The sequence below is a fragment of the Hyla sarda genome, chromosome 3 (genome assembly GCF_029499605.1).
Source record: "Hyla sarda isolate aHylSar1 chromosome 3, aHylSar1.hap1, whole genome shotgun sequence".
Taxonomy (NCBI): domain Eukaryota; kingdom Metazoa; phylum Chordata; class Amphibia; order Anura; family Hylidae; genus Hyla; species Hyla sarda.
The window spans coordinates 444,406,238-444,433,066 of record NC_079191.1 but is presented as its reverse complement, the minus strand read 5'-3'; the positions used below and the strand labels follow the sequence as shown (position 1 = coordinate 444,433,066).

The following is a 26,829-nucleotide window of genomic DNA, read 5'->3' as shown; positions in this document are numbered from 1 at the left end:
CTTTTTTCATAACTTTAACTTCTACTTTCCGCACCTTGCCGTCATTACTTGGAATAGTCTTTGTAATAAGACCCACAGGCCAATTGTTACAATGAGCATCCCTTTCTTTCAGGAGAACTATGTCCCCAGCTGGCAGGTCGGGTTTTCTGACTCGCCATTTTCTTCGACTTTGAAGATTGCAAATGTACTCCATCTTCCAACAGCTCCAAAACACATTAGCAAGATGTTGGACTCGTTTTTATTGGTATTTGTAAACATTTTGACAATAGAAGTACCGAGGAGGAATAGTGGCTACTCCAATCTTTTGAGTTAGAAGAGTGTCTGGAGTTGACAATACTGGAGACTCTGAGTCTGAGGAGACAGGAACAAGTGGTCTTGCATTAATTATTGCTGACACCTCTGCAAGGAAGGTGACCAAGACTTCATGTGTGAGCTGGGAAGATGTTTGGTCCAGCAAATAGAGTCCAGGATTTTTGTAGAAATCCCAATTATGCGTTCCACTCGATTGCCGACATACACATGGAACTGTCTTGTTTGATTGTGTTTGTATCCTAGCACAATTTTGCTGTCTGTGTACAAGTCAAAGGAGTTAATATGAAAGTCTATTATAAGCTCAGCAATTTCAACAGCTAATGTGGCTGCACAGAGTTTGAGCCTTGGAATAGTATGTGCAGGTTTTGGAGTTAGCTTGGCCTTGCCCATGACGAATCCTATGTCTATTTCACAGTTGGGGTGTACAACTCGGAGATAGGATACGGCAGCTATGGCTTCCATGGATGCATCAGAGAAGACATGGATCTCTAGTCTGGTGGCATTCTTTGAGGATGCAAGAGTGTAAGATTGTGGTATCTTAAACTGTTCCAATGCCTGGAGAGACTGCTTCCAGGATTCTCACCCAGGGGTAGTCCATGAGGTAAAAACTTTGCCTAAGATAGTACTGCTGTACATACCCTGACTGCAGAGGGCAGTATTTTGGATCAGACTAGTGTTTCCTAACCAGGTAAACTAGCAGGTCTATAATTCCCTGGGTCACATTTGCCATCCGCCAGTCCTGGGGAACAGTCCCTGTCACTATAGAGTCCCTGAATATTAAAAATAGGGGTCTGACTATTACATTACTTAATTCCTTTAGAACACGGGGGTGAATGCCATCTGGACCTGGCGATTTGTCTATTTTGATTTTTTTGTAGGCGGCACTGTACTTCTTCCTGGGTTAGACAGGTGACCTGTACTTCTTCCTGGGTTAGACAGGTGACCTGTACTGGGGAGTTTACCTTATCTTGCTGTATTTCACCTGGTATTTCATTTTCCTCGGTGAATACAGTGGAGAATAATTTGTTATTTGCTTTTACCTGATCCTCGTTTATAATTTCTTCTTTATCGTTTTTTAAAGGGCCAACACTTTCATTTTTGACCTTTTTGGTATTTATATAGTTATAGAACATTATGGGGTTAGTTTTACTCTCTTTGGCAATGAGTCTTTCTGTCTCTATTTTTGCCGCTTTTATCAGTTTTTTTTTTAACATAATTTAAATTTTTCTCTATAGCTTTTTAATGCTTCTTCCCTGCCATCCTTTTTTAGTAGTTTAAATGCTTTCTTTTTGTCATTTATTGCCCCCTTAATGTTTTTATTCATCCATATTGGTTTTCTTTTATTTCTGACCCTTTTATTCCCATAAGGTATCTTACAGTGAGAGTTTAAAGGGGTACTCCCATGGAAAACCTATTTTTTTTTTATCAACTGGTACCGTTGGCTGTCCGGGCATGCTGGGAGTTGTAGTTTTGCAACATCTGGGGGTCCGCAGTTTGGAGACTACTGAACTAGAGGCTAGCCAGCATCAGAACATGCAGCCGTCAGAGGTCCAGATGAGTGACGTAAGAAACTCCAATCACTGTGGCCAGCAGTGATATGTTTAAATTTGGCACCGTCAGACGGTATGGAACATTGGCAACACTGTGCAGAGAGGCCTGGGGACACCACTGGAAATGACTAGATGCACTAGATCAGGTTATAAATGTTACTGTCAAAAACATTTTTACCATATGAAATGTTCTGTATTAGAGCAGACTATGTACTATGTATTAAGCACAGATATAATGGAGGACTGAAAGCTTAGTTCTACTTTCTTTAGGTCTATGAATGTTACAAGGAGGATCCTCCAATTTTCAAGAGCATGCCCCCTGTAGCCGGACGGATCCTATGGTCAAGACATCTGTTCAGCAGGATGCATGTGCCAATCACATATCTGAAGGTAAGAAATACATTAATATTATTTATGTCTCTAAAATATATATGATCCAAAAATGCATGTTTTCCATTCTATCTCACTTCTTCATTAAATGGGGAATATATATATATATATATATATATATATATATATATATATATATATATATAAATGTTTTTTAAAAACAGCATTTAACAAAGTGAAATGCCACTTTTTATAGTACTCCTCCTTGGAAGTGTACATTGAAATCAATGGTAGTTTGAAATAAATGCCTGTAAAGCCACATGAAAATCCACATCAATATCGGCAACGAATAAAAACTCACTCTGAACTCATTCAGAACAGTTTTTGGCCATGTGAACTTACCATTAATAATCTTACGTAGGTGTGATTATATGTGTACAGAAAAGGATAAACCAACTACATAATCATCCTTCAACCTTTGAATGACCATTGACGTGTATACATGTCAATGTGCCGTTAAGGGTGTATTATGCAAGTCACAAGCCTGCACCTTACCGGGTGGCCTCCAGCTGATTCTTGTAGCTGGAGGCCGACATGCCGCACCTTGCTATAAACCCTTTAGATCGCTCCTGTCAATGCTGACAGCTGCGTCTAAAGGGACATTTAATGTGTCCCTGGTGGTCAGGTGGGGGGGATCCTGATACCCACCCATCCTCACCACAGCACGATTGTGGGGGGTGATATGGGTTCGGGTTCTGGGAGAGGGTGGAATCTACTGCAGAGGTAGTCGAAAGGCTTACCTCTTGTTCCCCGCTGTCCATGGCTCTGTGATTTATAGTACCTAGCTGGACCAGGCTTTATTAATCAAGCACAGAGACCACAGATTTATGGATTTCTATGGAACTACAATGATCTGTATGAGGAATCCAATGATTCCTCCTAAAAGTCCCCTAAGGGACCAATAAAGTGTCAAAAAAAAAAAAAAAAAAAAAAAAAATGAACCCCTTCCATATTAAAAGTTTAACTCACCCCCTTTTCTCATTTCGATATAAAAAAAAAACATGTAAACATAATAAAAAAATGAACATATTAAGTATTGCCTATATGTAAACAAATACCAGAAAAAAAATTATATAACAAACGATTGAAAAATCCTATCAATACCACAATGCTACCAATAAAAACGAAAGACTATGGCGCAAAAAAAAAAATTAAAAAAAAAAAAGAGCCCTCATAGAGCCAGGAAAAAAAAACCAAAAAAATAAAAAAGTTATAGTGGGCAGAAAATGGCAATGACATTTATTTATTTATTTGAATTTTTTTTTTAAGTAAAAGTTAAAATTAGTAAAACGTAATGCAGGCTATACAAATTGGGTATTGTTTTTAATCGTGCTGAACTAAAGTTTCGAGATTACATGTTAGTTTAACCCCTTTAGGACCGGGGGTTTTTCCGTTTTTGCATTTTCGTTTTTTGCTCCTTGCCTTTAAAAAATCATAACTCTTTCAATTTTGCACCTAAAAATCCATATGATGGCTTATTTTTTGCGCCACCAATTCTACTTTGTAATGACGTCAGTCATTTTGCCCAAAAATCTACGGTGAAACGGAAAAAAAAATCATTGTGCGACAAAATTGAAAAAAAAACGCCGTTTTGTAACTTTTGGGGGCTTCCGTTTCTACGTAGTACATTTTTCGGTAAAAATGACACATTATCTTTATTCTGTAGGTCCATACGATTAAAATGATCCCCTACTTATATAGGTTTGATTTTGTCGGACTTCTGAAAAAAATCATAACTACATGCAGGAAAATTAATACGTTTAAAATTGTCATCTTCTGACCCCTATAACTTTTTTATTTTTCCGTTTATGGGGCGGTATGAGGGCAAATTTTTTGCTCCATGATCTGAAGTTTTTAGCGGTACCATTTTTGCATTGATAGGACTTATTGATCGCTTTTTATTCATTTTTAAATGATATAAAAAGTGACCAATAATGCACTATTTTGGACTTTGGAATTTTTTTGCGCGCACGCCATTGACCGAGCGGTTTAATTAATGATATATTTTTATAATTCGGACATTTCCGCACGCGGTGATACCATATATTTTTATTTTTATTTACACTGTGTTTTTTTTTTATTGGAAAAGGGGGGTGATTCAAACTTTTAATAGGGGAGGAGTTAAATGATCTTTATTCACTTTTTTTTTGCAGTGTTATAGGTCCCATAGAGACCTATAACACTGCACACACTGATCTCTTATACTGATCATTGTTATCCCATAGGGACCTATAACACTGCACACACTGATCTTTTACATTGATCATTGTTATCCCATAGGGACCTATAACACTGCACACACTGATCTCTTATACTGATCATTGTTATCCCATAAGGACCTATAACACTGCACACACTGATCTTCATCATTGATCACTGGTTTCTCATAATAAACCAGTGATCAACGATTCTGCCGCATGACTGCTCATGCCTGGATCTCAGGCACTGAGCAGTCATTCGGCGATCGGACAGCGAGGAGGCAGGAAGGGGCCCTCCCGCTGTCCTGTCAGCTGTTCGGGATGCCGCAATTAGCCGCGGCTATCCCGAACAGCCCGACTGAGCTAGCCGGCCACTTTCACTTTCACTTTTAGACGCGCGGCTCAGCTCTGAGCGCGCGGCTAAATGGTTAATAGCGCGCGGCGCCGCGATCGGCACTGCGTGCTATTAGAGGCGGGTCCCAGCTTCACTATGACGCCAGGCCCGCCGTGATATGACGCGGGGTTACTGTGTAACCCCGCGTTATATCAGGAGAGCAGGACCAAGGGCGTACCTGTATGCCCTTGGTCCTTAAGGGGTTAACCACACATTGGCCCTCATTTACTATTGCAAACCCGACAAGTTTTTTCGGGTTGTGCGCCAGATTCTGTCGCATTGCACCAGAAATTATTTCTGCGCCAGATTTTGTACCAGAATTTGCGCCAAAATAGAAAAAAACCTGACTAACTCTCCATTTTGCTAAGAAAACCCGAAAAAGGGGCATGGTCATCGGGAAAAGGGGGCATGGTCTCCGTAAAGGGGTGTGTTCCCGACATTTTCACAAAAACCCAACATAAAGGTTTCCACATAAAATGTGGTGGATTTGAGCTGAGGAAAACCTGACAGATCAGAACATGTGTAAAAAAGCAAAATGTAGGGGAAATGGAAAATTTAGGGAAACCTTAGTAAATACCGTGGGAAATAAATTGAAGGGAATTAAAATCCACAAAGAAAACTACACAACACTCTGGGCCATTGAATGACGTAAAAAAGAAACCACTTCAAATTTGCTAAATTGCATTTTTTTTTTCAATATCTCCTCCCAAATATATATTTTTCCCTTTTTGGAGCTTATGTTATGGAAAAATTAATGAATGCATTAAAACAGACAAGTGGTCCCCACAAGTCTTTATATGGGTGTAAAGATGAAAAAATAAGAATTATGACTATTAAAGGGGAACAACGAGGAAAAAAAAAACAAAGGGGAACAACAAAAATTGGCTTGGTCCTTAAGGGGTTAAAACCATGTTTCTCAACCAGTGTGCCTCCAGCTGACGCAAAACTACAACTCCCAGGGGGAGTTGTAGTTTTGCAACATCTGGAGGCCCCCTGGTTGGAAAACACCGCTTTAAAATAATAAAGTCTTGCAGTGCCGAAATTGTTCCCACCCATAGTAATTTCAGTTTTACCTTTTGTTGGTGTGTTTTTTTTTTTTCTTTGTCTATTCTCTATAAGGGTACGTTCAGATGTGCAGATTTGCTATAGCAGATTAAACCCATTAAAGTAAGTGGGCAGAAAAATCTGCAGCGGCGACTTGCAGGTCCATGTGTGTCTGCTCGTAGTGGCAAATTGACGCTATGAGCAGACAAGCACAGCAGGAGGCACACTATAGGGCCAGGACATCAGCGGATCCGCAGCGTAAAATACGTTGTGGATCCGTCATGTGTGACCCTACCACTAAGCAGTTTTTTTTTTCTTCTTTTTAACATTTTCTCTTCTCTTGTTAGAACAATTCCGACATATTGTCTGGCACTGAGGGTGAAGCTGCTGCGCGGCTCTATAATAGTATCGCGTGCGTGTTGGTGAAATATGAAGTTTTACTTCACAGAATCTGGTGTAATGATGTCCCCTCCGAGCTGCAAGATGGTGAGTCCCTGTTTATTCTAGTTATAAGATGATTTTCCAGGCATCCTTCTTTATTGTGCATCTAATCTTTTCATTATTATCCAGCGCTGCAGGCAAATCTATTGGTTCACCACCCTGAAACCAAACAGTTGATGGTTAATTTTGATAATAAAATTCTACAGATTTTACAAGAAACAAAGTACATGATGAAGATGGGTTTAGATGTTCCAGAAGAAGCTGAAGAGTTTTTGAAAATAGATGCCAAACTTAAGTCAAATCATCTCCAGCTAGAGGTAAGGTCATTCACAAATATCATTGGTTGTTTTCATTTCCAGTTTTCTTCCTAAAGCCATGTTCACACGGCAGAATTCTGCACATACATCCCACTGCAGCAGAGTCCCATTAATTTCCATGGTATTCTGCTGCACTGTGCACACAGCTGAATTTCCGCAAAATATGTTTGTGCCGCGGAAATCTGGCTTCTGCAAAAAGAAAAGACTTGTCTATTATTTTTGCGGATTCCTCTCAGAAATACACTCAATAATGGTGTTGCAATGTGTGATTTTATGTATGTCTTTTTGCGTCAAATGGAGCGTATTTGCGCCAAAATTATCAATTGTCGCACACAAATTTGTAATTTAGCCACAACTGCAGACCTACAAAAGGCACAGACTCCTGCCCCAGAATTCCAGGCAGAACTTTCTGACTGTGTGGCAGTTAAATCTGACCTTGGGACTTTGGCTGGTTTGCATAGGTAAAGCTCGACAGCCAGGGCCTTTTTTGCTGTTTTTTTATTTGAGCATTAGGGGGGGGGGGGGATATTCATCCAGACCTCTGCCTTGGAAAATCAGGTTACTGATTTTTCCACTTTCTGGTTGGGCACTGTTGAAATGTTCCACATTCTATTGTTGTAGCTATTTTCTTTGTCATTTTATTTTTGGTGACGATTTGTGCCTTAATGAAGGTATTTGCACCAAAATTTGTGCCAAATCGAAAATTTGCAATTAACGAATTCCAAACCAATGCAGGATTTTAACTGAAATTACGACTAACACTGTCAATTCAGTGATAATGTTCTAAACCATTTGGCTCAACTGTTTGTCGAAAAAAGTAACATATACAGAAAATAACAACAAAACAGAGTAAAAATCAGTGTAAAAGCCTTCATACATAGCCCTCAGTGCTTTTCCGAGAAGTCCTAGCACCTACAGGATCATTCAAATGTGACGAATGTCTGCCTGTATTTTCCGGGCGGACATTCTGCACATTTTACTACTGTGTGAACATAGCCTAAAGCCAGTTTCACATAAATGTAATGTGTATGTAAATAATACACCCATGTGAAACTCTTCTTAGGCCTCGAACTCCTTATCGAATACTCCATCTTTATCTACATGTGTTACATGTGGATTTTGTGAATTTTTCTGGGGATCCACTGCATTCCCACAACAGATAATCCGAAGCATGCCAGGAATTTGTTTCGGCCGTAAGCCACTTTTTGTTAAAACCTAATTTATACTGTGCTTTGTTGTTCCAAAATTCACACATAATAACAGTAATAATATTAATTCTTTATTTCTCTATCGGCTCCATTGGGGGACACAGACCGTGGGTGTATGCTGCTGTCTCTAGGAGATGTGACACTATGGCAACAAAAACAGTTGGCTCCTCCCAGCAGGATCTACCGCCTTCAGGCTCTGAGCCAATCAGTTTAAGCTTAGTGTCTGAAGGAGGGGGACATGATCTGGACTGCTCCAGACCAGGTCTTCTGTTTTTTTGTTTTCCTAGTTAGGGACGTGTTAGTTTTTTATTCCTTTTCTTTTCTGTTTTCAGGTGGGGACTCAGAGACTGCGGTTCCCCGTTTCCCCATTGCAAGTGAGGGGGCACAGACATTGCGTATATGCGCTGTTAACCCCCCCCCCTCGCCAACGGTCAGCGCTTGGGTGGTACCTCATGGGTCCGGGTCCCCCTATTTACATGCTCGCCTCGCTCGCGCATAGCAGCCAGGCGTGATGCAGGTAACTAAAGCTGACTGAAGACTTCACTGAAGACTCCTTTAGGTAAGTACTTTCCCCCCTTTTTTTCTCCATAGGTACGAACTCACAACCTCTGGAGACCCCCTGTTTTGGCCCACTTTATGGGCTAGCCTATGCAAGGGCTGTAGTTTATTCTTGGGGAGCAGTGGCACCTGAGGGGGCATTTTTTATGGGGCACTACACTTATGTGTGTGTGTGCTTGGTGCACTTCACTTATATGTGTGTGCGTGTGTGCTTGTGCTACCATGTCAGCGCCTTATATGCGGCTGTCAGCCGCGGCGCTGTATCGGGCCGGACGCTCTCAGCGCCGGTTTATTTTCGTTTTGTCGGCAGCGCCTTATATGCGGCTGGTAGACGCGGCACTGCCGTGAGCCGGGCGCTTCAGCGCCGGCTTACTTGCTCTTTCACCGGCAGTCTCTGCCGGCGCTTTGTCCGCCCGCTCTCTTCCCCCCGGGCGCATAAACGGCCGTCAGGTGTGCTCGGGACAAGGAGCGGGCGCCATGACAGTTCTTTAAGGCCGTCTATAGCTCCGCCCACAGGGCTAGGAGCTCTCAGAGGCGCGAAGCAGCCTCCAATCGGCGCGATTTTCAGTTAGAAGGGGTCAGTTAGTGAGTGCCTTGCTTCAGGCACGCCCCTCTCTTCCTATTGGCTGGCCTGTTCACTCTCTTTCTAGCTGCTCAGAGCGAGTTCTCCTCACTGCAGCTGACAGGGGACACAGACTAGGGTGAGAAAGTTCCTATCTCCTTTTTTCTTTCTACATTATGTCCGTAACCAGAGCTGTTCCTTCCTCTAAACAGAAACCTGGAACTTCCGTGACTTACTATCTCTGTAAGCACTGTAATACCAAGATGTCTGGCTCTGCTGAGCCCACTTGCCCTGCCTGCTCCACTGCTCCCCCAGACCCCCTGGTATATGGCTGACTTGACCAAAGTCTCCCGTTTGGTGGCTGAGGCCTCCCGGGAAGTGGTGTCTGCCTTGAAGGGGTCTTCCCTGCGCAGGACCTCTGGAAGGGCCCATTTCTCGTCTCCACATACTTCACGCTCTCACAAGCATCCTAGGGGTGCCTCGTCTGACTCTTCCATTGAGTCTTCAGATAGACGTGAGCATTCCCCTCGTGGGTCCCGCCCCCCGGTCATCTGCGCATAAACCTCGTTCCTCTAGAGGACGTTCTCGGAGTCACGGCTCTGCCACGCCAGAGCCGCGTACTCGGTCAGGGTTGCGCCCCTCCAGGACTGCCTCTACTCATTCTCCTTCCTCTGGTGAACTGGTGGTCGAGGCTTCCGAGCCGGCATCTGACTCAGAGGACCGACCGGACTCAATTGCAACGGTGAACTCTTTGGTGACAGACCTAAGAGACACCTTTCACTTAGAGGACCCAGGATCTTCGGATGTCAATCCGGGAGTATCCTTTCATCGTGCTAAGCCAGCACTTCAAAGGTTCAGCTCTCACGCTGACTTTGACGACATCATGGAAACATCCAGACAAGAGGTTTCCTGGAATCAAGACAATTCAAGAACGTTATCCATTTGACAAGGACCTTGTCACTAAGGTGGTTTCCCCTCCCTCAGTGGATCCACCAATTTCCCGAATCTCTAAGGCGACTACACTGCCTCTGGCAGATGCCGCTGCCTTCAAGGATCCCACGGATAAGAAGGTAGAATCCTTAGCGAAGTTTGCCACTAAAGCAGCTGGCTCTTCTCTTCTTCCCATCTTCACCTCGACATGGGTGTCCAAGGGCCTGGCGGAGTGGTGCCAAAAGCTCCATCAGGATATCTTAGCGGGACCCCCCCCAGAGGATCTATCTGCTCTGGCTCTCCAATGCTCTAAAGCTGGGGACTTCCTGTGCACAGCTTCCATGCAGGCAGCCCGTTGTTCTGGTTTTGCTGTGGGTCACCTAGCGGCTCTCCGCCGCTCTATGTGGCTTAAAGCTTGGAATGCGTATGCCGCTTCCAAAAGGTCTCTCACTGAGCTTCCCTTTACTGGGGGCCATCTTCTTGGCAAACGCCTTGATGAGATTATCTCTGAGGCAACGGGAGGTAAGAGTTCCTTGTTACCTCAAAATAAGGCTCGCCCTACTTCCCAAAGGAAGCCCTTTTCCTTTCGGTCCTTTCGGACCTCTGGCTCCAGCAAAGGGTCCGGGCAGGCGTCCTCGCGGGACAAGAAGGCTCCCTCGTTCCGGCCACGCCCGTCTTGGAAGTCGGACTCCAACCGGTCCAGCCGTTTTGCGCCCAAGTCAGGCAACCGCAAGCCCACTTCTGCATGAATTGAGGCCCCCACCCGCGGTTTCTTCTTGGGTGGGAGGTCGTCTCTTGTTTTTTCGAGACATTTGGACCTCTCACATTTAGGACTCTTTGGTCAGGGATGTGGTGTCCAACGGTTACCGGATCGAATTCGCCTCCCTTCCGAGGGATCGCTTTTTTTGCTCCCGGGCCCCCCAGTCTCCTCCTCTGGCGGCTCTCCAGTCTCTGCTTCTTCAGGGGGTTATTGTTCCCGTTCCTCCAGGGGAACGGTTTCGGGGTTTCTATTCAAATCTTTTTGTGGTTCCCAAGAAGGACGGTTCTGTGCGTCCAATTTTGGACCTCAAGCATCTCAACCATCACCTTCTCATCCGCCACTTCCGAATGGAATCTCTCCGTTCGGTGGTGGCGTCCCTGGAACAAGGGGAGTTCCTTTCATCAGTGGACATCAAGGATGCCTACCTCCATGTGCCAATATTCCCAGGCCATCATCGGTACCTCCGCTTTGCGGTTCCGGAGGGGCACTTTCAATTTGTAGCTCTCCCCTTCGGTCTAGCCACGGCTCCTCGGGTCTTTACAAAGATCCTTGCGCCGGTGATGGGCCTGTTACGGTCAAGGGGAATCTCGGTGATACCCTATCTGGACGACCTTCTCATCAAGGCTCCAACAAGAGCCCAGACTCTTCAACTGGCGATTCTTTCCCGATGGAACAGGTCTCCTCTGTCCCTCGATCGTCAGATTGTTCTCCCTCGCATGGTCAGTCAGTCTCTGCTCTGGTGGCTCCACTCCCCCCTTCTTCTCCAAGGGCAGTTGTTTCTTCCTTTTCACTGGCAGGTTGTTACAACGGATGCCAGCCTGTAGGGCTGGGGTGGCGTGTTCAGGGATTGGACGGATCAGGGACTCTGGTCTCCCCAGGAGACCCTTCTTCCGATAAACATATTAGAATTACAGGCGATTCTTCTTTGTCTTCTTCATTGGGAGTCCCGTCTTCAGTCCCGTCCTGTCCGCGTTCAGTAGGACAACGCCACGGCCGTGGTGTACATAAATCGACAGGGCGGCACTCGCAGCTCGGCAGCCATGACCAAGGGGACCAAGATTCTCACCTGGGCGGAGATCAAGGTGCTCAACTGGGAAGCGGACTTCCACAGTCGGTCCTCACCCGACCCCGGCGAGTGGTCTCTACATCCAGAGGTCTTCGCAGAACTCTGCGACCTCTGGGGCATTCCGGATGTGGACCTTTTCGCGTCCCGGCACAATCGGAAGATCCTTCCTTTTGTGTCCAAGTGCCTCTCAGGGACCCTCAGGCTCTGGCCATGTACGCCCTAGTGATTCCTTGGGCGAGGTTTGCCCTACCCTATCTGTTCCCTCCTCTTCCGCTCCTTCCCAGGGTGCTGAGGAAGCTCAAGGCAGAGGACATCCCCGCCATTCTGGTAGTTCCAGATTGGCCCCGAAGGTCGTGGTACGCCGACGTAGTCAGGCTCCTGGACGTCACTCCACTGCACCTTCCGCTCCGTCCGGACCTGCTCTCTCAGGAACCTCTTTGCCACCCCAATTTACAGTCACTGCATTTGGCGGCGTGGTGGTTGAGACCGCGGTTTTGAGGGCCCGCGGGTTCTCTTCCCAAGTCATTCACATCATGCTCAAGGCTCGTAAGCCCTCCTCTGCAAGAATTTACCACCGTACTTGGCGGTCTTATTTTCGTTGGTGTGAAGCTCAAGACTTCCCCATCTTCTCTCCTTTTTGCAGTCGGAGTTGGAACTAGGGTTGTCTCTCAGTTCCCTTAAAGGTCAGGTTTCGGCCCTTACTGTTCTTTTCCAGAGGCCCCTGGCTTCTAATTCTCATCTCCTTTCTTTAAAAGTGGCGTTTATTGTTGCTATCACCTCCATCCGGAGGGTGTCTGAATTGGCAGCTCTCTCCTGTCGTTCTCCATTTCTGGTGATCCACCAAGACAAGGTTGTTTTCCGGCCAGATCCCTCCTTTTTGCCTTAAATGGTTTCGGCCTTTCATCTCAATGAGGACATTGTGCTCCCGTCTTTTTGTCCTGCTCCTTCTCATCCTAAGGAGCGCTTACTACACCAGCTGGATGTAGTTCGGGCTGTTCGGTCTTATCTCTCCATCGCTTCTTCGTTTTATCAGTGTGATTCCTTTTTCGTCCTTACGGAAGGTGGTCGCAAGTGACAACCTGCTTCCAGGGCCACCATTTCTCGGTGGATTCGGTCTGCCATTTCGGAGGCCTGTCGCTCCTTTCAGGGTTGTGGCTCATTCTACCCGTTCTGTTGGGGCATCCTGGGCTCTCCAGAATAGAACCTCGGCCTCGCAGATTTGCAAGGCGGCTACCTGGTCGTCTTTGCACACTTTCTCGAGGTTCTACCGAGTTCATACCTTCGCATCGGCTGATGCTAGTCTGGGCCGTAAAGTGTTGCAGGCGGCAGTGGAACGGCCGTCTGCCTGACTGCTTATCTGCCCACCCAAGGGACAGCTTTGGTGCGTCCCATGGTCTGTGTCCCCCAATGGAGCCGATAGAGAAAAGGAGATTTTTTAACACTTACCGTAAAATCTCTTTCTTGAAGGATCCATTGGGGGACACAGCTCCCACCCTTTTGGGATTTTCCTTGGTTCTCTGTCCGAGGGTGTGTTCAGTTATATTTTTTCTTCTGGTTCTCGGACAGTTTTGGGTTTTTCTTGACCTGTTAGTCTCCTCCTATTGCTCTGGAACTTAAACTGATTGGCTCAGAGCCTGAAGGCGGGTATATCCTGCTGGGAGGAGCCAACTGTTTTTGTTGCCATAGTGTCACATCTCCTAGAGACAGCAGCATCCACCCACGGTCTGTATCCCCCAATGGATCCTTTGAGAAAGAGATTTTACGGTAAGTGTTAAAAAATCTCCTTTTATCTAGCACACAGAGATTCCTCAACGCTGTACACTTAAATTGGCCTCAGTCCCCATTGGGGCTCACAATCTAAATTCACCTATAAGTATGTTTCGTGGTTTGGGAGAAAACCGGAGTACCCGGAGGAAACCCACACGGAGAGAACATACAAACCCGTTTAATTAAACATAACATTTATAAATTTGTCATCTCTTGTTTTCCTTATACTGACAGAAATTGGTTAAAACCCACGAGACTATATGTGGTCAGATTCTCCCTGCTTTTACAAAGGTGTTATCTGGGAAAATAAATAAGGTGAGTTGGTTAAAATAATTGCATTTGTTTCTTGATCTTGATTTAAGGGGAATAATTGAGTGTAAAACAAAATATTCACCAATTGACGAATAGTTGACAAATTTAGAACAATAGCAGAGCGGCACTGCTTAGGATCACTCCTGTAAGATTAAAGGGGTACTCCAGTGGAAAACACTTTTTTTTTAAAATCAACTGCTGCCAAAAAGATAAACAGATTTTTAAATTACTATTATCAATAAATCTTAATCCTTCCAGTACATATCAGCTGCTGTATACTCCACAGGAAGTTGTGTAGTTTTTTTTCCGTCTGACAACAGAGCTTTCTGCTGACACCACTGTCATCATAATCAGGAGAGAGCAGGAGAGATTTGCTATGGGGCTATGTTCTTGCTCCGGACAGTTCCTGACACAGACAGAGGTGGCAGGAGAAAGCACTGTGATCAGACTGAAAAGAACTACACAACTTCTTCTGGAGCATACAGCTGCTGATAAGTACTGAAAGGGTTAAGATTTTTATATAGTTGTAATTTACAAATCTGTTTAACTTTCTGGCACCAGTTGATTGTACCCCTTTAAAGAGTACCTTTCAACAAAAATGTTTTTTTTTATTATGTCATAGATTATTCAATATTAAACTGGTTTCTAATTGGTTTTAATTAAAAATTCTGATTTATTTTATATGTATTTTGTGTACACTGAGGACAAGCAGGGCTCTGTACACTGAGGACAAGCAGGGTTCTGTACACTGAGGACAAGCAGGGCTCTGTACACTGAGGACAAGCAGGGCTCTGTACACTGAGGACAAGCAGGGCTCTGTACACTGAGGACAAGCAGGGCTCTGTACACTGAGGACAAGCGGGGCTCTGTACACTGAGGACTAGCGGGGCTCTGTACACTGAGTACAAGCAGGACTCTGTACACTGAGGACAAGCGGGGCTCTGTACACTGAGGACAAGCGGGGCTCTGTACACTGAGGACAAGCAAGGCTCTGTACACTGAGGACAAGCAGGGCTCTGTACACTGAGGACAAGCAGGACTCTGTACACTGAGGACAATCAGGGCTCTGTACACTGAGGAAAAGCAGGGCTCTGTACACTGAGGACAAGCAGGGCTCTGTACACTGAGGACAAGCAGGGCTCTGTACACTGAGGACAAGCAGGGATCTGTACACTGAGGACAAGCAGGACTCTGTACACTGAGGACAAGCAAGGCTCTGTACACTGAGGACAAGCAGGACTTTGTACACTGAGGACAAGCGGGGCTCTGTACACTGAGGACAAGCAGGGTTCTGTACACTGAGGACAAGCGGGGTTCTGTACACTGAGGACAAGCGGGGCTCTGTACACTGAGGACAAGCGGGGCTCTGTACACTGAGAACAAGCAGGGATCTGTACACTGAGGACAAGCGGGGTTCTGTACACTGAGGATAAGCGGGGCTCTGTACACTGAGGACAAGCGGGGCTCTGTACACTGAGAACAAGCAGGGATCTTTACACTGAGGACAAGCGGGGTTCTGTACACTGAGGACAAGCGGGGCTCTGTACACTGAGGACAAGCGGGGCTCTGTACACTGAGAACAAGCAGGGATCTGTGCACTGAGGACAAGCGGGGCTCTGTACACTGAGAACAAGCAGGGATCTTTACACTGAGGACAAGCGGGGTTCTGTACACTGAGGACAAGCGGGGCTCTGTACACTGAGGAGAAGCGGGGCTCTGTACACTGAGAACAAGCAGGGATCTGTGCACTGAGGACAAGCGGGGCTCTGTTCCTGTGGATAGGGGTTACGTTTTTCTGTAATGTCGGGCATGAGACTTCTTTAACTCTTTCTAAACCTGAACATTTTAGACATTACTTGCATCACCTTCATGTTTTTCAATAATATGATTTATTAATCTAGCACAACCTTTAGCTCGACCTGGAAGGTTTTACGAAACAACCTCCCATCATAACATTCCGTAGATGCACTAACAACACATCAGATAGCTAGAGGTCGATACATTGATCCAAGATCAGAAATAAACTGGTAAGGAAGCAGGGGTGGGAAACAGCTCATTTCTTGTAATTTTTATTACATAGGCAAAACAATATGGCCCTTAAACATAATATTTCATTAGCACATGTCCTTTGTTACCTCAGGAAAAGGTTGTGCTAGATTAATAAAAAATGTTATTGAGAAACAGTGAACAGTTGCAGTGAGGAGTTGTCAGGAGGTTTGGTGTGGTGATTAATACAAGGATATTAGATATAGCCATGAGTGAATGTGTGAACAGATGCTCATTGTTAATGTTTTTTGTGGGTCCCAGTTAAACCTTCCACACATGTTCACGCTGCGAAATCTCCGCTTGCGGAATTCCATGAGCGGAGTCTCCGTCAGGCGGCCGCCGCCGAAGATACTTCAGCAGTAGGACCGTGGGGCACTGCGCCGTCACCATTGATGGCTATGCAGTACTCGCTGAATTCAGCGCAAAGAATGAACATGTTCTTTCTTTGCGCGGAACTATTTCAGCGGCGGAATTATCCGCCGCTGAAATTCCGTAGTGTGAACGGGTCTCATGGAAGACCCATTCACACTGATCATAATGTTCACAGCGGGAATTCCGCAGTGTGAACATATTCTTAAGATTTGTGTTTATGAATGACGATAGATATCTGACTATATTTTAGGTGGAGTCCACTTTTTTCACGGGCCTCTCTAAATTAACGTGGTCATCTTTTGCACTTGAACGATTTTTTGAAGATTTAGACACCAATATTCAAATTGTCAGTCATCTTATAAATCAGGTAATATGAATGTTATCTTTTATAAAAGATATAATGATATAATATGTAGCACAATGTAACAATATAGAGATACTTTTATATCCTAATACACTGTATGTGTTTTATTAGGTTTTCCTACCTAATCCTTGTGGGGGAGGAAAAGCAACTAAGGAGGAAGCTTTTGTCCTCATATCCTGACTTCAAATCCCCTCCTCATATCCTGACCCCAAATCTCCTCTTCATATCCCTACCACAAATCTCCTCCTCATATCCCGTCCTCATATCCCGACCTTATATCCTGGTCTCATATCCCGTTCTCATATCTAATCCTCATATCCCATCCTCAGGTGGGGCTGAGTTGTGATGAAGATATTGTAAGCCAAATATAGAAGGGGCGGGGATTGTGGGAGTGGGTGTGATTTGCAAGCCGTACCAATGCACAAAATGGGTAGAAAATAAAAGGGTGTGGCTTAAATTGTGGGTGTGGCTCTGCAAGATGGGGTGTGGAATGCGGGGAGGGTTTAGCTTGCAAGCCAGACTGACCCATTCACCAAGAGATGCAGAGCGGAGCTTGTGGAGTATGGTACTGGAAGTCCTACTGTATATACTTGCATGGGACTTTAAAAAAACTCCGCTCTCGCAAATGGGGGTAGGTTAGAGTTAAATAACTGTCCTATATATTTAGTTGACATATAAGTAACATGTGACCAAGTATTATCAAAATATCTCCAGCTGTTTGGAAGTTATGCAGTAACATATATTTCCCATAGAATTGTATGGGACTTTACACAAAAAACCCTACTCTCGCAAATAAGGGTGGATTAGGGTTAATTTAACCATCCTATGTTTGTTCTTGACATGTTAGTAACATGTGACAAAGTTTAATGTTAAAATCTTTAGCTGTTTGGAAGTGATGCTGGAACATATACACATACATACACACACATTGGGATTTATTTACTAAAAGTGCAGTGTAGTTTTCTTTGTGGGTTTTGATTTCCAACATGAATTTTCCCACGGTATTTACTAAGGTCCCCCTACATTTTGCACTTTTCCCTTTTTCCTTTTGCTTTTTTTTACAACTGTTCTGATCTGTCAGATTTTTCCCAGCTCAAATACACCACATTTTCTGTGGAAACCTTAGTAAATATGTTGGGATTTTTCAAAACGTTTTTGTTGGGGTCACGCCCACTTTGTCCAGTGAACATGCCCGGTTTCCGGAATTTTCTTAAAATGGAGGGTTTTCCTAAAATGGAGTTTTTTTTGTTGTTTTTTTTGGGTCGCAAATTCCATGTGACACAATTTTGGCACAAACCCCAAGAATAAAATAGTCGGTATCACGTTAGTAAATAAACCCCATTGAGTTTTATATAAATAGATTGGGTTCTCCATTTACGATGCAATTGTGGTTTTGAGTAAAAGTATTTATGTAGACACTACTCTAAAACTGAAACATTTCTGTAGGTTTACCAATTTTTGGGTTTGGGGGGAGGCAAGACTCAATACATGTCAGAACCCTCATGTATTTGTATTTTTTCCTTATTACTGCAGTCCCACATCTATCCATGTACATGAGAAACAGGACTGCTGCAAGTGTCCTATGAAAAGTCCTAATCATCGGCACACCTTTCTAAGTTTACAGTTTTTTATTTTAAAGTGTAAGATTGAAGCGTATGACGAGATCAGTGTAAGTCTGACTGGTTTACAGCCGAGCCTAATAAACTACAGTGACCGCTGCTGTAGAGCCATGTGTGGGACTTTATTAGTTCTGCTACCGATTAGTTTCTGATTATTACCGTCCGCTCCTGCAACACGTGTGTCCAATCCCACCCACTCCTGCAAACATGTAGTGGTTGCTTAAAGGGGTACTCCCATGGAAATGTTTTAAAAAATCAGCTGGTGCCAGAAAGTTAAACAGATATGTAAATTACTTCTATTAAAAAATCTTAATCCTTCCAGTACTTTCTATGGGCTGTATACTACAGAGGAAATGCTTTTCTTTTTGGATTTCTCTTCTGTCACGACCACAGTGCTCTCTGCTGACCTCTGCTGTCCATTTTAGGAACTGTCCAGAGCAGGAGAAAATCCCCATAGCAAACATATGCTGCTCTGGACAGTTCCAAAAAGAAAAGCATTTCCTCTGTAGTATACAAGCCCTAAAAAGTACTGTAAGTATTAAGATTTTTTTAATAGAAGTAATTTACGAGGCCGGAAGAAGCACGCACTTACGTGCAAAACTGCCGGCGTAGCCTCTGAGCGCCACAAGATACCAGCGCCTATGCTGTGACCCGCCCACCCGACACCGGACACCCAGACGTGACAGTTCCAACTTTGCGGTGAGTGCACCTACGTTTCTTTTTGTTGTTCTATTGGATGCTTCATATCTGTGTACGTGCACCCCGCAGGAGACTTTTATCGGAGGTCGCCGAGGACCCTGCTGTATACGTTATAGGTGGTATAGTTCTCAATGTGTGCTCTCCCTACAGCTCTTTCTTAGAATTTGGCATCATTTACAAATCTGTTTAACTTTCTGGCACCAGTTGATTTAAAAAAAAATAAAGTTTCTCTATCGGCTCCATTGGGGCACACAGACCGTGGGTGTATTTTGTTGCTGTCTCTAGGAGGTGTGACACTATGGTAACAAAAAAAGTCAGCTCCTCCCAGCAGGATATACCCGCCTTCAGGCTCTGAGCGATTCAGTTTAAGCTTAGTGTCTGAAGGAGGTGGACATGGGCTGGATTCTCCAGTCCAGGTCTTCTGTTTTTTATTTTCCTAGTATAGGGACATGTTAGTTTTTTATTCCCTTTCTTTTCCGTTTTCAGGTGGGACTCATGAACTGCGGTTCACTGTTTCCCCATTGCCAGTGAGGGGGCACAGACATTGCGTATATGCGCTGTTAAACCCCCCCCTCTCCAACGGTCAGCGCCTGGGTGGTACCTCATGGGTCCGGGTCCCCCTATGTCTCTGCTCTCCTCGCTCGCGCATAGCAGCTAGGCGTGATGCAGGGACCATAAGCTGGCTGAAGACTTCACTGAAGACTCCATTAGGTAAGTTCTTCTGACTGAGGTAAGTACTTTCCCCCCTCTTTTTCTCCACAGGTACGGACTCGCAACCTCTGGAGACCCCCTGTTTTTGGCCCACCCTCAATTTTATGGGGCTGCATTTTACAGGGGCTGCATCTTTTTATTGGGGGGAGCAGTGGCACCTAAGGGGGCATATATTACAGGGCACTTTACTTCTGGGGGCACTTTATTTTACTCTGGGTGTGTGTGCTTGGTGCAACTGCTTCAGCGCCTTATATGCGGCTGTCTGCTGCGGCGCTGTTTGGGCCGTGCGCTTCTGCGCTGGCTTACTTTCACTTTCGCCGGCTGTGTCGGCCGGCGTCTAGGCCGCCCGCTCTATTCCCCCGAGCGCTATGCCGACTGGACATGGCGCTCGGGACAAGGAGCGGGCGCCATTACAGTCCTTCTCGGCCTGTCTTAGCTCCGCCCACAGGGCTGGGAGCTTCCAAGGGCGCAAAGCCCCTGGACGCGATTTCCACAATGTTGGGGCCTATTACTGGGTGCCTTACTTCGGGCACGCCCCTCCTTTTCTATTGGCTGGTCTTTTTTTTTGTCTCCTTAGCTGCACTCAGTGAGTTCTCACTGCAACTAACAGGGGACACAGACCAGGGTGAGAAGGCTAGTCCCTCTCTCTCTCTATCCCTTTTTCCGCCATTATGTCTGCTCCCAGAGCTGTTCCTCCCTCTAGTCAGAAACCTGGAACATCAGTGACTTATTATTTTTGTAAGCACTGTAATATGAAGATATCTGGCTCTGCTGAGCCCACTTGCCCTGCCTGCTCCACTGCTCCCCCAGACCCCCTGGTATCCCCTGATGCCCTTTCGGTCCCGGTGGGTTCAGCCGCTCCACCACCCTGGGTTTGTCCCTGACCCAGTATATGGCTGACTTGACCCAAGTCTCCCGTTCAGTGGCTGAGGCCTCCCGGGTAGTGGTGTCCGCCCTGAAGGGGTCTTCCCTGCGCGGGACCTCTGAGAGGGCCTGCTCCTCGTTCATGTTTCACACTCTTAGAAGCGTACTTGGGGTGTCTCGTCTGACCCTTCAATTGAGTTTTCAGATAGACGTGGGCGTTCTCCTCGTGGGTGCCCCCCCCCCTGTCATCTGTGCATGAATGTCGCTCCTCCAGAGGACGTTCTCAGATTCGCCGCTCTGCCACGCCAGAGCTGCATACCCGGTCAGGGTTGCCCCCTTCCAGGACTGCCTCTACTCATTCACTTCCCCTGGTGAACTGGTGGATGAGGCTTCCGAGCCAGCATCTGACTCAGAGGACCGCTCAGACTCAATTGCAACGGTGAACTCATTGGTGCAAGCCATAAGAGACACCCTTCACCTAGAGGACCCAGGATCTTCAGATGTCTATCCAGAAGTATCCTTTCATCGTGCTAAGCCAGCACCTCAAAGGTTCAGCTCTCACGCTGACTTTCTGGAATCTGCATGGAAACATCCAGACAAGAGGTTCCCGGGAATCAAGACAATCCAAGAACGTTATCCATTTGTCAAGGACCTTGTCGCTAAGGTGGTTTCCCCTTCCTCAGTGGATCCACCAATCTCCCGGATCTCTAGGGCGACTACACTGCCTCTGGCAGTTGCCGCTGCCTTCAAGGATCCCACGGACAAGAAGGTAGAATTCTTAGCGATGTTTGCTTCTGAAGCAGCTGGCTCTTCTCTTCTTCCCATCTTCGCCTTGACATGGGTGTCCAAGGCGCTGTCGGAGTGGTACCAAAAGCTCCATCAGGATATCTTAGCGGGATCCCCCCCCCCCAGAGGATCTATCTGGCTCTCCAATGCTCTAAAGCTGGGGACTTTCTGTGCGCAGCCTCCACGTAGTCAGCCCGTTGTTCTGCCTTTTGTCACCTAGCGGCTCTCCGCCGCTTTATGTGGCTTAAAGCTTGAAATGCGGATGTCGCTTCCAAAAGGTCTCTCACTGAGCTTCCCTTTACGGGTGGCCATCTTTTTGCCGACCGCCTCGATGAGATTATCTCCGTGGCAACGAGAGGTAAGAGTTCCTTCTTACCTCAAAATAAGGCTCGCCCTTCTTCCCAATGGAAGTCCTTTTTCCTTTCGGTCATTTCGGACCTCTGGTTCCAGCTAAGGGTCCGGGCAGGCGCCCTCGCGGGACAAGAAGGCTCCCTCGTGCCGGGCACGCCCGGCTTGGAAGTCGGACTCCAACCGGTCCGGCCGTTTTGCGCCCAAATTGGTCAACCGCAAGCCCACTTCTGCTGAAGTGAGGCCCCCACCCGCGTTATCTTTCGGGTGGGAGGTCGTCTCTTGTTTTCCGAGACATCTGGACTTCACACATTCAGGACTCTGGGGTCAGGGATGCGGTGTCCAACGGTTACTGGATCGAATTCGCTTCCCTTCCGAGGGATTGCGTTTTTCGATCCCGGGCCCCCCGGTCTCCTCCTCTGACGAAGCAATTTCAAGTGGCTCTCCAGTCTCTGCTTCTCCAGGGGGTTATCATCCCCGTTCCTACAGGGGAATGTTTTTGGGGTTTCTATTCTGATTTTTTTGTGGTCCCCAAGATGGAGGGTTCTTTGCGACCAATCCAACCGTCACCTTCTCATTCACCACTTCAGAATGGAATATCTCCATTCGGTGGTGGCGTCCCTGAAACAAGGGGAGTTACCTTCATCGGTGGACATCAAGGATGCCTACCTCCATGTGCCAATATTTCTGGGCCATCATCGGTACCTCCGCTTGCGGTTCCGGATGGGGCACTTTCAATTCGTAGCCCTCCCCTTTGGTTTGGCCACGGCTCCTCGGGTCCTTACAAAGATCCTTGCGCCAGTGTTGGGCCTGTTTGGTCGAGGGGAATCTCGGTGATATCCTATCTGGACGACCCTCTCATCAAGGCTCCGACCAGGGCCCAGACTCTGGAGAATCTGGACGTCACTCTCCACTCTCTGACTCACTTCGGGTGGATGGTCAACTGGAACAAGTTAGTCTTCTGTCCTACCCAGTCTCTAACCTTCATGGGACTTCGATTCGATGGCCTCTGCCCGCATTTGTCTTCCGCCGGACAAACGTCTGGCGCTCTGGTCGGGGGTCCACTCCCTTCGGACCCAGGTGTCAGTCTCCATCTGCACAGTATGGACCTCCTGGGTCGGGTGGTGGCAACTATGGAGGCCGTACCCTTTGCCCAGTTTCATTACCGACCCCTTCAATTGGCGATTCTCTCTCGATGGAACAGGTCTCCTCTATCCCTCGATCGTCAGATTGTTCTTCCTCACAGGGTCCGTCAGTCTCTGCTCTGGTGGCTCCGCACCCCCCTTCTTCTCCAAGGGCGGTCGTTTCTTCCCCTTCTCTGGCAGGTTGTTACAACGGTTGCCAGCCTGTCGGGCTGGGGCGGCCTGTTCAGGGATTGGACGGTCCACGGACTCTGGTCTCCCCTGGAGACCCCTTTTTCCAATAAACATATTGGAATTACGGGCGATTCTTCTTTGTCTTCTTCATTGGGAGTCCCGTCTTCAGTCTCGTCCTGTCCGCATTCAGTCGGAAAACGCTACGGCCATGGCCTACATACTCGACACACATTCCGGGAGTGTTCAACTGGGAAGAGGACTTCCTCAGTCGGTCCTCACCCGACCCCGGCAAGTGGTCTCTTCATCCGGAGGTCTTCGCGCAGCTCTGCGACCTCTGGGGCTTCCGGACATGGACCTCTTTGCGTTCCGGCACAATCGGAAGATCCTTCCGTTTGTGTTCTAGTTCCGGGACCCTCAGGCTCTAGACGTGGACGCCCTAGTGATTCCTTGGGAGGGGTTTGCCCTACCTTATCTGTTCCCTCCTCTTCTGCTCCTTCCTAGGGTGCTGAGGAAGCTCAAGGCAGAGGATGTCCTCGCCTTTCTGGTAGCTCCAGATTGGCCCCGAGGGTCGTGGTACGCCGACGTAGTCAGGCTCCTGGACGACTCTCCTCTGCGCCTTCAGCTCCGCCCGGTCCTACTCTCTCTGGGTCCTCTTGCCACCCGAATTTACAGTCGCTGCATTGGTTGGCCTGGCGGTTGAGACCGCGGTTTTGAGAGCTTGCGGGTTTTCTTCCCAGGTCATTCACACCATGGTCTAGGCTTGTAAGCCCTCCTGCGCACGAATCTACCACCGTACTTGGCGGTTTTTATTTTCGTTGGTGTGAAGCTAAGGACTTCTCACCGGTGACCTTCTCAGTTTCCCGTCTTCTCTCCTTTTTTCGGGTTGGAACTGGGGTTGTCTCTCAGTTCCCTTAAAGGTCAGGTTTCGGTCCCTGGTTTCTATTTCTCATGTCCGGACCTTCATGCAAGAAGTGGCGCATGCTGTTCCTCCTTATCGGTCACCTTCTCTCCCTTGGGACTTGAACTTGGTTCTGAGTGGCCTCCAGGGTGAACTCTTTGAGCCCCTTAGAGAGGTGATCCAACAGGACAGGTTGTTTTCCGGCCAGTTCCTTCCTTTTTGCCTAAGGTGGTCTCGGTCTTTCATCTCAATGAAGACTTTGTCCTCCCGTCTCATCCTCATCCTAAGGAGCGTTTACTACACAAGCTGGTTGTAGTTTTGGGCTGTTCAGTCTTACCTCTCCATCACTTCTTTGTTTCGTCAGTGTGATTTCTTTGTCGTCCTTACAGAAGGTCGTCGCAAGGGACATCCTGCTTCCAAGGCCACCATTTCTCGGTGGATTTGGTCCGCCATTGCGGAAGCCTATCACTTCAAGGGGAAGATTCCTCCTTTTAGGGTTGTGGCTCATTCCACACGTTCTGTTGGGCTTCCTGGGCCCTCCAGAGTAGAGCTTCGGCCTCGCAGATTTGCAGGGCGGCTACCTGGTTTTCTTTGCACACTCTCTCAAGGTTTTTCCGAGTTCATACTTTCGCATCGGATTATGCTAGTCTGGGTCGTAAAGTGTTGCAGGCGGCAGTGGATCGGCCGTCTGCCTGACTACTTATCTGCCCACCAAAGGGACGGCTTTGGTACGTCCCACGGTCTGTGTCCCCCAATGGAGCCGATAGAGAAAAGGAGATTTTTTAACACTAACCGTAAAATCTCTTTCTCGAAGGATCCATTGGGGTACACAGCTCCTGCCCTTTTTGGATTTTTTCCTTTGGTTCTCTGTCTGAGGGTGTGTTCAGTTGTGTTTTTTCTTCTGGTTCTCGGACAGTTTTGGGTTTTTCTTTGCCCTATTGGTCTCCTCCTATTGCTCTGGAACTTAAACTGAATAGCTCACACCCACGGTCTGTGCCCCCCAATGGATCCTTCGAGAAAGAGATTTTACGGTAAGTGTTAAAAATCTCCTTTTTCCATTGGAGGAGGAAATGTGTCCATCCACCGTCCAATACATTGATGGCTGATAAGTGGGAGGGGGTGCAGAGTTACTCGCTACTACCAGAAGACGGGATCTAAGAGACAAGGGGTTGAAACACGCTTCTTCTATGCTAATCCATGTTTTAACTGTATTGCCTGACCACCAGTATTGAATTTGGTCTAAAATACAAGCCCTGTGGTAATCTTCCAGATGACTGAGACCAAGGCCACCTGCATCCGTATTTGTTGTTATAAGCTTACATGCTCCTCTGGGTTTCTTGCACGCTTAGACATATGTGGAGATTTCTCTATTCAGAGATGTAAAAAAGCATTTCGGTATGGCTATAGGGAGAGTCCTGAATAAATAGAGGAGCTTTGGAAGTAAGAGCATTTTAAATGCTGCCAGGCGACCCAGCCAAGATGGAGTCTGGCTACTTCCATATCTACCTCTCTGACTACATATTCTAAACAAAGGGGGAAAGTTGGTATGGAAGGTGCGAGAAGAGGGAAATGTCAGTTGAATTCCTAAATAAGTCAAAGATTCTGCTTGCCAGTCCAACTGCATTTTAAGGGATTCTACTAAGGCCTCCGGAAGCTGCATCGGCAGAATCTGGGACTTTGAGGAATTAAGTTTATAAAAAGAAATCTCACTAAACTGTTGTAGAAGGGAAAACAGAGTGGGTAAAGAGGAAGGAACATCAGTGAGTATCAAGATCACATCATCTGCGAATAATGCTAATGTAGTGTGCCATTGGGGTGTGATGTGAGGTGTATGAGGCAGATGTTGTAGCCCAGGAGCTGATGGTGTTAACCCCTAAATGTTCGCGACGCCAGGGCGTGGTTTTAACTGAGAATCACCCAAACAGTAGCACCGCTAATCCTTGTTAGGCAGGTCAAATAAGAGTCCAAGGCCAGGTCAGGGTTAACGGTAGCTTTACTGAGGTAGACAGATGGTACAGTTCTCTCTGTCGAAGGCTTTTTCGGCATCAAGCATAGGAAAAGCAGCAGGGGTGTGAAGTCGTTCACAATGCTGGAGAAATTACACCTCTGCTATTATCAGGAGCCTGTTGCTCTGGGGTGAATCCTACCTGGTCAGCTCCTATAAGTTGGGGGAGCAGCGGCATCAGTCTGAATGCTAAAATTTTGGTGTAAATCTTAACGTCTCCATTAAGTAAGGCGATCGGTCTGTAGTAAGTAGTTTGATCAGGAAATTTACCCGTCTTATGGATAGCAGTAATAAGTGCAGTAAGCATTTCTCGTGGGAGGGAGCCAGAGGACATAGCTATATTAAATATGTTGTGGAGGTGAGGCGCTAAAACATCCCTTTATCTCTTATAGTATTCGTTAGGGAGACCATCTGGCCCTGGAACCTTGTGTGCATGAAGAGATACTATAGCAGTCGATACCTCTTGCAGAGAAACGGGAGCATTAAGGGACAGGATAGGAGGTTCAGAAAAGCAGAGAAGATTAAGAGAATGTAGAAATGAGTTAATAGATGCGTGGGTTGGCTGGATCGTCTGGGGGTCACTCTGTAGATTGTACAAGCCATGGTAATAAGTGTGAAAAGCGATGGCTATTTCCCTAGGGGAAAGGACCACCTTTTGGGTGGAGGGATGCTTCATTGCAGCTATACGACACTTAGGCTGCATTCACACCACGTTTTTGCAATACAGTTCCCATATCAGGTTTTTGAGGAAAAACGGATTCCTCAAAACCTGACTAAACTGTATCAAAACGTGTGTACAAATTTTAACCTGTATACAGTTAAAAAACGTATACGGTTTGAAAAATGACATCCGGTTGCATCCGTTTTTTAAGAAAAAAAAAATAAGTTTTTAACTTTTCACTCCATTTTGAATAAAGTTTTACTTGTTTGATTGAAATTCCAAAAAAAAAAACTGTGCAAAGTCAAAAACCGTATAGTGAAAACCGGATGGA

At 46.4% G+C, this 26,829-nt stretch overlaps 1 protein-coding gene across 10 annotated transcripts in view; it reads left to right on the top strand.

Moving 5' to 3' along the window:
• Positions 1–26,829, top strand: part of DNAH8 (dynein axonemal heavy chain 8) — a 582,992-nt gene that overhangs the window by 106,840 nt on the left and 449,323 nt on the right. For 9 of the 10 annotated variants that reach the window (XM_056568656.1, XM_056568659.1, XM_056568660.1 and 6 more), the window contains 5 exons: positions 2,133–2,252; positions 6,236–6,374; positions 6,459–6,646; positions 13,732–13,812; positions 16,478–16,594. In XM_056568656.1, coding sequence (XP_056424631.1) covers positions 2,133–2,252; positions 6,236–6,374; positions 6,459–6,646; positions 13,732–13,812; positions 16,478–16,594 — 645 coding nt within the window. The remainder of the gene's footprint in view (positions 1–2,132; positions 2,253–6,235; positions 6,375–6,458; positions 6,647–13,731; positions 13,813–16,477; positions 16,595–26,829) is intronic. The other variant, XM_056568657.1, reaches the window with a different exon arrangement.